The 15,362-nt window shown below is 39.3% G+C and overlaps 1 protein-coding gene across 2 annotated transcripts in view; it reads right to left on the bottom strand.

The window, feature by feature from the left end:
- Nucleotides 1-15,362, bottom strand: part of RELN (reelin) — a 277,149-nt gene that overhangs the window by 118,647 nt on the left and 143,140 nt on the right. For both annotated transcript variants that reach the window (XM_053977798.1, XM_053977797.1), the window contains exons 9-10: nt 10,020-10,116; nt 6,799-7,039 (exon numbers count right to left, since the gene is read on the bottom strand). In XM_053977798.1, the coding sequence (XP_053833773.1) occupies nt 6,799-7,039; nt 10,020-10,116 (338 nt within the window). The remainder of the gene's footprint in view (nt 1-6,798; nt 7,040-10,019; nt 10,117-15,362) is intronic.

Below are 15,362 nucleotides of genomic sequence, written 5' to 3'. Positions count from 1 at the left end.
AGTGATGAACACTGATGCTCTTCTTCATATTATCTCCCCTGGGCCTAATGGCCCTGATGATTCTTTCAGACAGCTGTAGCCTCACAATTTATTTTTTGGCGGCATTTCTTGCATTGGAATGAATGTGTTGGGCATTTGGGCAGTGCCAGCTTGCAAAGGGCTGATGGCAGATGGAAAGAAATCTGCCCAGTATGCCTTCACCTCTACACAAGCAGAGGGCCATCAATTTCCCCCATTAAGGAGTTGTCACACAGCCCACCCAGCTGGAGGAGCATCTCTGATAGCCAGGCTGGCTGGCGTATGCTATTCAAATACAAAATGTACTTTAAAAAGAAACGAAAATATCATTTGTCGACAAATTGAAAATGCGTGATGTTGACCGCAGCCAATTTTTTAATGACTGCAATATTTTAAGTGATTATTTTTGCCACTTCAGATTGCTCCTTAGAGAGAAGAGGTTTTTTAATTAAAATCTAGGCAGTGCAAACAGATGAGATATGAGAAATAGAGGAACAAGAAGGAAGATGAAGAAAATTAATTGAAGCAGCATTGTCAATGGAGCTATAAATTAGATATTGTGTCTTTCTGGAAATGAGTCATGCAGGTTTTAGAAATTTTAAAATTTTGACATGATAGCAGGTACAAGGATAGTTAAGTCCTAATAAAATCATACTTTGTATGCAATGTGTCAGTCAGCAAAGGTACGGTTACACAATTTAGGGACAACTTCAAATTCTAAATTCTGTGGATTTGGCTGCTAATGCTCCTGGCCTGAAATTCCTTCTTTAACCAAAGGAAAGAACACAATGTGATGAGAATACCTTCCCATGAGAAAAACAGAGCTCTAGTCTTTCCCATGTGCTACATTTTTACATCATTTAATGTAGGCTACAGAACAAAAACCTTGGCTGCACAAGCAGGCCAGGAGCACAGAGGGTTATAGTGCACTTTCCCTTTCCAAAACAATGGGATGAAACTTGTCCTGTGATGTAGCAAGAAACATTTTATAAAGTGTGTTTGCACTCATCATTTCCGATTTTAGACTGTTATTCAAAGGCTAATGCCCAAACCACTTTGCCTGTTTATGAGTGATTCATATGATTTGTATAGTTCTTAGTTTTCTAGGACATTTCATGATGTTTGTACAACTCTGATCACTCTGGCAATGACCGGTTTCCTTAATGAGTCATTTAACTGGCATGATCTGAGCTATTCCTCCATGCCCTGGGAACTACTGATGTTTGGAGCACTCTGCCCTGAGCATCACCTGTTCTTCTGAAAGCAATGGTGTGCATTCACTCCGCTGTAAAATCAGAGGGAGAAAGAATAAAGCAAAACAGTTTCTACTCTTTGGCATCTAAAGGGTCAATTTATGTTATTTTTTTTGATGTGCATCTCACAGTGACCTGTGAAGATCAAATTCTTTCCTTCTAGGAGGCAGGAAAGACCCCCTGTGCTTGGACACCAGCTCAGAGCTAATGCTGGCTCCCTGCCATCCCTCCCAACACTTCCAAGCCACGGGGAACTGGCATGGAGAAAGGTGTAGGTTCAGCATTGCTGCCCAACATCAATTCTCAGCTGCCCAAATGACTCACAGCACCATAGCCAACCACCTGTCAGTTCTAATGAACTCCTAGGCGTTGTATCTAAGTATTATTATTTTAATTACAAGTGTGCTTACAAAGCAAGAGCATCCATGGTCTAGGACACAAATGCTTCCTCATGGGCACAGCTCTGAATGGCCACAAGCTAAAGGGAGCTGGTAGACAGGTTTTGTGCACCCTGCACTGCTTTCTTCAACTCTCCTCCCCTCTCACACTCCTCCTTCCACCCACAGAGAAGCAGGAATGTCTCTCAGATGAGGTGCAGCAGGAAGTCTGCCCATCTCTTCCCAGGAAGATGTGGTGGATAAGGGCTCCTGGGAGGCAAAGCAGCTGGCTAGAAGGTTGGGTTTGGCCTACAGACCAAATACTGCTTTGGTATATCTTATTCAAAAAACAAAGCAATTTTGTCAGAAGAATCTATCTCTTTGTAATAATTTTGACCAATATAAGGTCATAGCAATTTCAGTCTGACATTTTCACACTGGCATATATAGAATATTACCTTTCCTTCAAAAAAATAGATTTGAACTGATTCAGAAAATGGATACCTGAACAATTTTTAAAGCAAGAATTTAAAAGCAAAAGAAAAGGGAAAAAAATCTTGTTTATTTTAGCACAAATTAACCCAAAAACATATATATATATAGATCAGGATATTTGTTTAAGAAGAAGACTATCCAAAGCCATTCCATTAATTAACAGAGTATTCAGACATTTGTAAATCTACTCTGGAATGAGGGAAGATCAAATAGCTAAATCAGCCTTTCTTTTTGCCAAATTCCCAGGCTTGTGTGCATGTCTGCTCAGCCACACACAACAACGCAGGTTCAGGAAGGACTTGCAGATCTGGGATGTGCACAGCCCTGCTCTGCTCAGGGTGTGGTAAAAGGTCACAGTGTTTTACACATATTTTCAGCATATTTTTGTGAGTGACTCTTTTCTTATGCAACTTTCCCTTCTGCTACACTGGCATGGATATCTGGGAAATGAAAATGAGCTGAATGGTGATGACCTGTTATTTAAAGGGCTTACTGAATCAGGATATTGGGATTGGAATATTTTTAGGGTTTATTGGTCATGCCCACAGTAGTAAGTAACATGGATCAGTTACCCTAGCCCTAACCCCAACCTGCTCAGTGAGGCTGGCACACACCTGCCCCCACTGCCCCATCCCATGCCAGGCTGTACACACAGAGCTCAGCACCAACAGCCTCAGGTGTAGTCCCCAAACCCTGCAGACCAAACAAACCAAGCTGTCCAGCTCAATGGTAACCTCCAGCCCCTAAATGAAGAGTGGCTGCAACTACTTTGAGTCAGCAATTCTGTAACTTGACTTTTCTCAAAGATGATAAATCACTGGGTTAACACACCATGACCAGATACATTGTCCCTCTGGTGTCTGTAATGATCCATACTGCTCTTTCCCAATGTGGAAAAATTCCAGAGTCAGGTGGTTTGGTCTCAGTGTTATCTTTGTGTAATCAAAGCACTGCAGAAGCATAAACTAAGACTGAGATTGTCTCCCTTCTCAAAATTAGTTTTAGAGCTTGCACAACCAATTTTGGACTAGGGCAATCAGAGAAAACAAAAGAACTTGCAAATGTTGTATCTCAAAGCTCAGCAATTTCTGGTCAAATATACAATATATATGAAGTGCCCAATGAAAACTGAAATCAGTGTTCTGTTCCATAGGAGTAGAACTTGAAGGAGCAATATTGACAGAAGTACAGCATACTTCCATGCATTTCAGCAATCTCAACCACCACAGCAACATCCTAACCATGCTCAGTTGTGAGGCCATGCTCATGCTCAGAGCTGTCACTGGAAATATTGAAACCCAGTCAGGAATTTATCCCATTCAACACCCTTCCACACAGCCTGACACAGATAAACACGTTCCAGTGGATCCAATTAATCTCCTAAAGGTTGCTTGGCCTTGCTAACAGCATCTCTGTTGCCTTTTGCTGTCTTCTTTGGAACCAAAACACACAAACTCAAAGGCTTATCTCTCAGCTTGCATCCTATTTCAGTAGCCAGGTCCAGCTGCGTCTGCAACCAGCCATGTGCTTTCAAACGAGTGGCAACTGCTCCCGAGAGCAACAGGAAATCCCTGGGCCAAGCTCAAGCAGACTGGGAGAGGAGGAGAAACTGCTTCCCAAGCTGGGCACAGGAAAGTTCCCACAGTGTTTGTTGAGAACACAGCATCCAAACCCACCAAACTGGAGTGAGTGAACACATTGCCGCAAATTTCCCAGTAATACTCTCACTGTCCACTCCAATGCTGTTATCTTCAAGGGATGTACCCTCAAAGATGAGCCAGGGACTCAGCAGGCAGCAAGGATGACACCACTCCTCTGGGAGGAGAGCATCTGCCTAGGTGGATGCAAACTCTGCTATGTCATTTGCTGTCAAGGACAGAGAGTGGTCCAATGGCCTAATCTTACATGTTAGACCCTCAAGAAATATTTTTAAGACTAGTTTTTCTAAAATATTACTTGAGAGAGGATGGGAGGATATGAATTGAAACTTGGATGGCACAAACAGGCTTGGATATCAGAGAAAAGGTCTTGTGATTGGAATGAACTTCAGCATCGTGATAGTGAGTATGGGAACCTTAAGCACATAGGTGAGAGTTATAAAAGGTAGCAGGATACAGCAATGAAGCTTCATAGAATCATTGAATATCCTGAGTTGGAAGGTACTCACTGAGACTATCAGAGTCCAGCTCTTGGCCTGCCCAGGACATCCCAAGGATTACACCACATGCCTGAGAGTATTGTTCAAACACTTGAACTCTGTCAGGCTGGTGATGTGACCACTGCCCTGGGGAGCCTGTTCCAGTGCCCAACCACCTTTTCCTCACAGCCAGCCTACATCTCCCCTGACACAGCTTCAGACCTTATCACTGGCCACTGCAGACAGCTGTGAGACCACATTTTGCTGACCCCTTAGTAAAAGTGTAAAGAAAAAAATTAAATTGCTATACAGACTTTGTGAACAAAGATCAGGACTATTTAGCAAGTTCTTGTTGTCTGGGAAGCAAAAAGACTTGTAGAAAAAGGGAACTATAATTATCTGTGATGGAAGCTTCCCCTGTAACACTGTTAGGGTTTCTCAAATATTATTCTGTATGCCAATGACTTTGGCTATGATAGAGAAATCTCTTATATCCTTCCTCCATGCCATATTTAATGTCATTAGCACAAACTACAAGGATTCTTACCTTTCTACTTATACAAAATGTTACATTTGTGATGAACTGATATTAGATCTGCTTTAAAGAAAATAATGGAAAATTTTGTAAATTTTAATGTATTATTCCAAATATGAAAAGAAAAAAAAATTGTCAAAAAATTTGTTCTTGGTGTTAGAATGCTACAACAGGTTTTATGCTGATCTGATGTAAATCTTGACCCAATTTATAGTCTTACTTTTGACATAACATGCAATTCACATTGCAAAATCTGTTCAAATTATATTTGGCAAGATTGTTCCTGAAAATCAGAGGAAGACTTCAGCAGAGCTAAAAATGAAACGAGTGAAGGAGTGCTCTGGTGACAATACAGACACACTGCAGGGTCCCATGAAGAATTAAAAGCCTGCCTCACACATAGCCTTAATCCAGTGTGCCTACACCAGTCTTACACATAGCCTCTACCTGGTGTAAGTGGCTACACACAGTCAGAGGTCAGCTGCAAAGAAGCGTTTGCGCATTTCACTTGTACCTAAAAAAGAAGATCGGCTTGGAGGAATGGCAGGTTGGTGAAACCTCACTCATGTCACATGTAAGTCTTGAACTTGATGGGATTTCTGTCTAGAAACTCTCAGTGCTCAGTGATTGCCAGGTTTAGGTGCTTTGTCTTTCATAAATGCCTAGCTGTTTATTGGCACAAACTAGCTGGGTTTAACTAAAATAACCCCAAAATAGCCTCCACAATCAACCAAAAAAAAATCATGAACAGCAATAAAAAAGAGAAATATTTGCTAAAATTTAGATGTTGCTCATACATGTTTCAGAAAGAGCAAGCAGTGTTTAGGCTTGGACAACTGAGAAAAGGAACAGTGCCTGTGGTACATTAACCCTTGCTTTTCTTTCACACCTTCACATATGTGGGCTGGATTTCAAAATCCAGAGATAAGACTGACAAAACAACAAGTGTTAACCAATCACATAATAGTCATTAAACGCGCAGGACATTATTTGATTCTAAAATCTCGTGTAAAAACTTTGCCAATGTAGTTTAAATTACCTTGCTGAAGTAAAAAAAAAAAAAAGAGTTAATAAGATGGCACTATGATTAGTAGATTAGTGGGAATATATATCTAAATTTATGTCTTAAACTATTAATTTGAATCCATTTGTATCAGGTTCTGCGGGAAAAGGATGAGGCCAAAACCAAACTCTTACTGCCCTCAGTATTCGACATCTGTTTCCTGTGCAATTGCCAAAACCATTAACAGCATCATAAATGAACCCTGACATCAAAACTGCTTTTGTGAATGAAAATAGGATGAAACCAGAAAGTTATAAGCTGTTGAACTTCTGTCTGCTTTGAAACATAGAGAGCAATAATCCGACTGTTTTCCAAATATTGAACAAATCTGCATGTGAAGGTACTCTGTGCACAGAGATCTTGTTGGGCTCCTTAGAGTTTTTGTCTCGGTAGAATGGATCTTGGTCTAGCTGTATCTCACATATCAAAACAGGATCATACTGAAAAAAAGACTCTTCAAGAGCAGTCACTACCTGAATGCAGGTTGCAATGGAGATGGGATATTCACAGACAGAAAAAGTGGGAAACCTTATTTTTTTGTGATTTGTGAAGTGAGTAGCTGTAGCTGAACAAGACCAAATTAAAAAGCAGGTATTTAAAATATCTAACAGAAAGACTTGAATTTATTTCAAAAATATCGTACTGTTTTGCTAAAAAGAAGCTGTTTTCCATTTTCTGTTATATGATCTTCGACATGACAGTATAAATGCCGTTTGGTTTTGGTCATGGCAAAAAAGTTCATTGTTTTAGAGAGCCCCAATGGGATAGAGAAAGGGTAAAAACAAAGCTAAAAAGAGTTCAATGCTAGAAGCACATGGAGTTGCCTGAACACCCTTATGATCACAGTTTGTTTAGATGTTACTCTTTTCTTCTACTTACAAGAGTAATAATAACATTAAACCATGGAAAATCAGACTAACCTTAACTGTGGCCCCAGGAAAGAAAAGCCAGTTGCCAGTATCCACAGGATCCAGATTGTCTTCTAACACAACTTTTCTGTGAGCAGCATTTATGATCAGGATGTTGTCCAGTGCCCAACAGGCTTCATACACATCACCAGCAAGAACATAATCCTGTTTCCACTGAAAATGGATGTTCTCCCCTTTAGCATCTTCAGGAAGGTACAAGATGTGGATGATTGTGCTGATGTTCGAAGGGGCACTGAAAAACAAGGATAGGGAATTAGACCAATTTTAAGCCATAGTCAGGAACACTTTTCCCTCAATTAACACATTTACTAGGTGTTACACGGTTGTGGTGACATCCCTTGTATGCTGATAAAGCTTCTATGGAGATCAGAAAATACCTGCCCTGAGGCAGAGTCCTACTGTGCCAGGCAGGGCACGTCCAGCCCAAACAGGCAGCCTGGCTTCAAAGAGAGTGCAAGCTAAGGCAATAAACAACAGATCAGTGCAGATGTTTGGAGAGCAGGAGGACAGAGCAGGACCACATCCATGCTCAGTTCTGGTCACAGATGGTGACTGGGTATTGTCAGGTATTTTGCAGGTATGGCCAAAAGGAAATGTTAAGGAAGCTCATTACAAAAACAGGTCTCACAAAATTTGATTTTTGCTTCATCAAAAACATCTGCTGACTTCTGATATCTCAGTCTCTTAAGATTTGGATGGAGCAGAATGGTTAGAGAGAAAAGCTAGGAATTTTCTCTGACAAACATGTCCTTCCAATCCCACACCCTGCTGTCAGGATAATTCTGTGGAAGGGGAGGGTCAGGTTATCTTTCTTTCCATGTTCTGCTTCAAGAACAATACAGAAGAAACAATCTATTTGTCCTCTCTCTTGCTGCTGAAAATGGAGAATGAGGGCCAGAGAGCCAGACCTGGAGCATCACTATTAGGCAATGATTAGGGCCTTGAGCTCTGAAAGGATTGAGGTTCCCCCCAGAGAAGTTGGGGATGCATGGGAGGCCGAGAGGAAGTGACCTCAAGTGACCAAAGGGATATTCCAGACCATGTGACACCATGCTCAGTATATAAAGGGGGGGGGGGGAAGAAGGAGGGAGGGGGGATGTTTGGAGTGATGTGATGATCACATGTGATGGGGCCCTGCTCTCCTGGAGATGGCTGAACTCCTGCCTGCCCATGGGATGCAGTGAACTAATTGCTTGTTTTGCTTTGCTTGTCTGCACAGCTTTTGCTTTCCCTTTCAAAGTGTCTCTCTCTCAACCCAAAGGTTCTCTGGCTTTTACCACTCCAGTTCTCTTCCCAGTCCTGCTGGTGGGGGAGTGAGAGAGTCTGTGTGGGGCTTGGCTGCTGGGTGGGGCTAAACCTCGACCACCCAGCATGTGAATCAGCTATATGCAAACCTCAGGCTGCAAGGAGTTACAAAAATGAGATTTGCAAGATGTCTGCTAGTCAACATTCTATTTGCCTTGGTAGTGGTGCTTTAAAGGGTGAATAGTTTGTCAGAGACAATCCAGAGCTTTCAGGGAAAAAGGCCACCAATGGCTTCCTTTCATAGCAGAAAATAGAGGAACTTCTCTTTTGAAAGCAAAGCAAAATGCTGAAATTCAACTGCATTTGTCCCATATTCACACCCAGAATGTGCCCCCACAAATCTCCCTGCACTTGCTAAACATTTGTCTGTCACCCTCCAGTGCAGTGCTGCTCTGAGGCGCTGTCCTCGCTTCTCCCAGAGCCCACACACAGCACCGCCTTCCCCGAGAGACCCCTGCCCTCCCTCCCAGGAGTCCAGAGCTGACATCCCACTGACAAAATACCACCTCCCCTTCACAGATGCCCTCCTGTCCCATCTCTCCCCAGTTCTCCCACTGTTCCCTGGAGCTGCATGTAGTGCTGTGAAATCTGCTGAGGCACATTCGAATAAACACTGCAATTCATACGGCCCACAGGAGAAACGAGCATCCTTCCATAATTCATCCTCTCCACTTCGCACGACATTGCTCTATTGACCTATTTTCTACTGCTGGCTCCAGCATCAAAGTTGAGGAAAGAGAGGTCAAGCTGCATGCACATTAACTTCAAAAAAAATTTGGTCTCAAGGGCTTGTGTTTGCCTCCTCACAACTCTTAAGTTTCCTGCCTTGCAGAGCTACGAGAGCAACTGAGCTGATGTTTTGGACTAGGTGTGTAATTTTCATAAATGTGAGAAAAATAGAATGCATTGTATGGTTACTCTGAGGCAACTTCAGTGCCTGCAGTGAATTACTCTCACTTTATATTTTCTGAGATAAGAATTTCACCAACTGTTTTACTAAAATTTATGTTTTTTTTTTTTTTAATTGTGGTTCCACTCCCCCAAGGAGTTGGAGGATGAGATACTGAAATACACAATCTAGCAGCTAGAGTTTTGCTTCATCATCAGAAATTAAGGACCCTTTTGCTTTGCAATTTGCCTCAATGGACTGAAAATAGGCTCAAGCAAATCACTTGTATAGCACTGACACTGAGGTAATGCAGGAAGGCACACTGAGATGCTATGAGTATATTACATACAAATTACAGCTTTTCCTTCCCCAGTTGCATAATTATGATTTTATGCCGTTGCACAAAATGCCTTTCCTATTATTACTTAATAAAATACGTTCTCTTAGAAAAATCCATCTTTGACACTGGCTCTCTTTAAAGGTGTGGATATTGTGATGAAAATATTTAAATTTTCCATTCCTAATCCTTTGCATTTTCATGTATGCCAGTTGGTTTAAAAGCAAGGCACTATTCGTCATAATCTTGTTATTACAAAAGTGTTAAGAGCCAAGTGTTCATATCAAACTATAAAATGTTTTTATTGAACATTTTAATCTACCAAAGTAGAAACATGAAACATTATAAAATATGGCCCTTGCTGACATTAAAAATGGTGCTAAAATGTAAAAAGTCATCAAAGTTTTGTTTTTTCAGGCACCTGAACCTGCTGATTTTTGGAAGTGCATTTTAAGTGTGAAGTGATTCTCTTCTTCACTTCCCACATACTCAATGGATGACTTTGTGATTTACCAAACCTGGTGGCAGGTTCTGCAATTAGCCAGGAATTTTGCCCCTCATCTTTTGCATGAACAAGGAGAACTGAAAAGTTAACAAATAAAACAAGTTTTGAAAGAGCCAGGTTTAAACACCACCTGCTCAGCTGGAAAACATGAAAATTATTAAAGAGCTGTAACAAACCTAATTTTCTCCAGCTGAGTCCAATCTGCAGAACTGTTCTTACTGTAGGACACTGTGATGCTGGGATCTGAGTAACTAAAGCGACACGAGCCCGATCCTGGGAAAACAATAAAATGAGAATTGTTACGATACAATGAAGCATAAATGATTCTCCAATAACCACAGTTGCTGACTGTGCCTTTGTCACCTTATCACTTCTCCCCATTTTAAAGGGCTTTGATTGATGATGAAATTTCCTGTGATCTGTTGCTGAAAGTAAACACAAAATAATGCATGCTTTATGAGTCAGAAATAAAGTAGAAATGATAAATCACAGCAGTGCCATGTAATCTCTGCAAATTTCCCAGGGGAAGCCAAGTAAATTACTTAACACCCCCAACTGCAGGAAAAAATCCACCATCTAATGTTTAAGCAAAACCTTATTATTAGAGAATAATCCACATAGCAGAATTCACAGGGAAAATAGTAAAAGACTGTTTTTCATATTACTGTATAATTTAAAAAGTCTACAAATAAAAATACAGTGAGAGGAAAAGATATACAGAATTACTTGAGCCAAGAGCAAATGTGATTTAGGAATTTAAAAGAACAAAGATATTACAAAATTAGTTATTTTAAGGTTGCCTGAAGGAAATTAAATTAAGAAATCATCCAGTATACTCCCTAGATCCTATAATTAATAACAAACACTTGATGCTGATCTGGGAATCTCAGAACACTTTATAAAATGAACTAATTAAGCCTTATGGCACCCCTGCAAGGTACGGTAATATATTTACTTTTGATTTATAAAAGGGTGCCTTCTGGGTGTTGTCACAAAAAATGAGCTTAACAATTAATACATGGGACACTCAAAATAAGATGAAAACAAGATTGAGAAATTCATCCCAGAAAACATGATAAACAACCTGAGCTGTAATTAAACACACTAAAAATACTATTTTTCCTCAGACACCAGATAATTCATCCATCTCAGAAAATTTGATGCTCAGTGAAACAGACACATCCTAGCCTTTGCTCCGAAGATACAATGTCATAAGCACGGGAGATTGAAAGCAGCAGACATCATGTACTTGCCATGTTTAAGAGAAGCAGCTCTCAATTAAACAGCATCTCTGATGGCATCAGGATACTACTGAGTGAGTACCACAGCTTTGCTCACACTATGAGCATGTATTATATGTGCCACAAGTAGTGTGTTATGTTTATGTGTGTCTCAGATACGCTCAGTCACACTGGAAGTTGTGTAAATACATATTTTAATATATGTATTAATATATATACACACTGCTGACAATAAAATACTATCATTTTCCAACCCAGGGTGATTATTTCTGTAAAAGAAATAAATGGCCTGATTAAAAAGGTGTTAACCACTTGTACAAGAGAACAACTTACACATTTTAATGGGAACATATGTCATTAAGCACAAAGCTTGCAGACCCAACTCCCCTGAGGCAGTTCACATTCACAGCTCTCAGCCCTACAGAACTGCTTTTCTACTCTGAGACACACATCACATACCTCTACAGGGGGAAAACCACTCCAAAATATGGGATGAAGTCCTGTGTCTAAAATTTTCTCTGATACATCAACTAGATTTCCTGGAAATGATCCACAAAGTTCTTTTCCTGTATCTTTCACTAATGTTAAATTGCAAATAGAGTAACAGATACTTCCGAGCCACTACAGCTGCATGTGGTATGTTCAGCTGGTCTGACACATATTCTTGCTGTAAAGAGGCACAGAATAATTAATATTGCAAAGGCAGCAGGACTTTGAATTACCAGCCATGTATCCAAAATGACTACAAAGCAACTGTCTGGTTATGTTTTACTGACAAGGCATTTTATTTCTATCATATTAAAGCCAAATGATGTCAGGAAAAGCCTTTGCGTTTCATATTTGCCCATCTGCTGAGATGGTCTACTTTACTGAGCGACATCTGCTGTCACTTCCTACTTCTGTGGAATTTAGGAGTTCCAGTCCTTAATCACATTTGTTCATTTTATTTTAGAGGAATTCAGTTAAAAAATCAGGGAACTACAGCCAGTTTGATGTCTTTGGCCAGTCAGAAGCTGTGAGGTAAAACAGCAACATACTGAGTTTTATGTCAGCTGAAATTAAGGTAACATAAACAGTAAAGATAACCAGCAATATAGACTTTATAACATGTATCATTCCAGTTAGTGTTACAATCAACTTTTGGTACAGTGCTCTTAAACGAAGAGAAGTCGAAATATGCTGCTTTAAAAGGGGAAAAGGCCAGGTTTGCTGCACAATCAACATTTAAAACATTGTCTGTTAGTTCTGAACACACTCAACTATGCAATGAAGATCAAAGCTGTTGCTTAAAAGAAATGGGGCCACTCAGAAATGGCTTTGCAAGGTAGGTGCGGTATTTCACTTTGGATACTGGAAAAAGAGCAGTGGAGACAATAAAGGAGAGACAAATGCTAGATTTCATTATTATTTTAATGATCAGAGTGGATTGTATTAAGATTAAAGATAGTTTGGGAAAGTCCTCAAGCAGCAATTACTGGCTGTGATGACAAATGTGTTTTTATCAGTGTTTAAACCCTCTTTTTGTATGTTCTTAAAATAATAAGATATTAAGATTATTTTTCATGTACCTATTTAATTCTGCAAAACTCAAACTGACAAAAAAATTGAAAAGCATTGATCTGGTACTTGAATCTTTTACAAGACTAATACACACACATCCTAGTTTACATTAAGAATTTCTCCCCAAGAAAAGGGAGGAGGGTGAACGTGCAATTGTGCTACAGGACAGGGTTTACTGAGATGGTCTTGTGAGTCACTGCCTTTCAAGATAATTTTCAATATTACTTTCAATATTACTATTACTTGTTACTATGGTTGTTAGTCCCTATCACTGTTATTTCAGTAATCCTAAACTAGGATTATTTAAAATAGAAATCTGCTTTTTGGATGTTTGCCTCTACCTCGACCAGCAAAGCTATATTCTGACTTTCTGAACAAAAATATGATCAGAACTCAAGTAATAACATTACAGGAATTGGGGCCAATTCATCTCAGGAGGGAGGTGTCCTTCCCACAGCTCCCAGAGATGGTAATAAACTGTTTGTCAGCTCCGAGCAGAGAAGCAGGAGCAGGATATCATGCCATAAATATTCACATCTTCCTGTCCTCTGAAGGAAAAGTTGTACATTAAACCTTTTGAATGAGATTAGATTTGGTTTACATTAAATCAGGACAGCCCAGGATTTGAATTAGCCTTGAAAATGGGTATCAAAACCTGCACGATGATTACTGTAAACAAGTTTGTGTTAGTAAGCTACTGCATTAGAGAAAAAATGTTGTTTATTCCTTAAGATGAGTATGTCATAGCAAGATTGATGCCTTGGTGAGGTTATTGCTAAATAAATTTGGCTGAGAGTTAGAATTATACTTTCAATATTAAGGGCTTGTATGTGTAATTACCTTTTGGGAGCAGGAGGCACCCCAAACCATCCTCCAATAAAGACTAGCCAAATTTTTTCTTTACATATATACAAGGCAAGATTGTCCTTGTGTTTCAGGAACAAAGTATTTTTTTTTCCTTTGGAGTAATTTCACTCCTTTTTGATAGACTTTACTCTGATGTTCACAGACTTCCAAAACTTTCAGAGAAAAGCTAGAGATGACTTTCAATGATTTGATTTTAAATGATACATTTGAAGCTCAGACAGCAATTTTGTCTGTTATCAAAAATTATGAGCAGCTCCTGTTATAAAACCCAGCCATTTCCATATACTGAATATTCTGGAACACTAATTTATTTGGCTGGTGCTTTACATGTTTGGATTTTTTCCTAAGCCAAATTTCAATAGAACAAAATTTTCTTAAAGTTGAGTCCAGGCACCGATGCTAATAGAAGAGGGTTTTGACTGGCAGAGTATAGGATTGCTAAACATGTCCTGAGAACTGCTTTGTTAATTCTGCTTAGCTAAACAGGAAAGAATAGAAAAGTGAAACAAAAGTATGTTTCTCAATTGTTTTCTGCTTGTTTCACAGGACAGGTAACCCATAGCCAGGACCTGACAAGCACTGACCACTCTCAGCATATCCAACTGAAACAGTCATGGGGTTTTTGTATTTTTTAATTTTAGGTTTTCTTAAGCTGATTTTGGCCAGCTGAAGTACTGGTGAATATTTTAGCTACCTTATTTTTTAAATGTCATGTAGGTAGCAGTACTAAGAGTGGAGTATTTCAGGAGAGATGTTATTGAAGGCACCACCTATCAGCTGTTTGTATCCAGATATTCAGTTATTTGTATCCAGGCTGACAATGGCAGGCAAAATTAATTCTCACTGCGCCTTTACCTCCAACTGTGTTAAATTTACAGAAACCCAAGTCATACAGCTGTTGGTCTCTAAGATTTCTTAACAACATTGATCAGAGCTTGTGTTTTGCTGAGATAAAACTGGGTGCCATCTGCAAGGGAAGCAATATTTTCCTCCTTATAGAGTGTGATGTCCTCTGCCTCTTGACAACTCCTTGATAGCTCCTGTGAGTGCTTCTGTGGATAAGCAGATGAGATATCTAATGCTGCCTTTAAGGAGAATCAGTCTAATGGGGACTGCACAACAAAGATGCACACAAAAATTGTGCAGAAGGGTTCATATTGTGTCCTGAATGCAGTCTGAAAAACAAAAGGGCGCTGGGAAGAATCCCTTATATCTAATGCTACTAGATTACATTTATTAATTTTGTTAACAGGATGAATCATGATTAGTGCTTGCTAAGGATTATAATTTTGTGATATCACTTGAAGTAAGCCAAACTGGATAATATAAATGACTATTGGTCAAATCTGGCTGGCTTGCTAATAGTTTTTTCCAAAGTAATGAACCATACAGTTTGGTATAATGAATGGTCCATGGGTTCTGATATTTTTAGGTGTATATTTATATTGGCTTTTGATAAAGAAGAAGATTGTTTTAACCATTTTAAAATACAGAATATTTAGCGCTGGATATACAAGATGCATTGATACAAAAAGATGCAATGCACTGTGCATTCCATTCTGTTTCTGAAAATTTTCTCAAGAGAAGGCCACAAGAGCATTTTTATTTTTCTTTGAAGTCACAACTTTGAATTTAGTTACAAATGTGATTTTTTAACTATGACATTTTAGATCTTTAGACTTTTTAAACAGCTTTTCCTTATTTGTAGAGTGAATTCAGAGTACAAAGAGGTATTTTGAGTGTAAAAAATATACAAATTAAAAACTGTAAGAACTGCATTGTATTTTGTAATCATTGTCTATCTGTTCATAGAAACAAATATTTTTATTGCTGGCTGCTTTTCTTTCTCTT

Source organism: Vidua macroura, chromosome 5 (assembly GCF_024509145.1).
Source record: "Vidua macroura isolate BioBank_ID:100142 chromosome 5, ASM2450914v1, whole genome shotgun sequence".
Classification (NCBI taxonomy): domain Eukaryota; kingdom Metazoa; phylum Chordata; class Aves; order Passeriformes; family Viduidae; genus Vidua; species Vidua macroura.
This window is presented reverse-complemented; position numbering and strand designations above follow the sequence as displayed.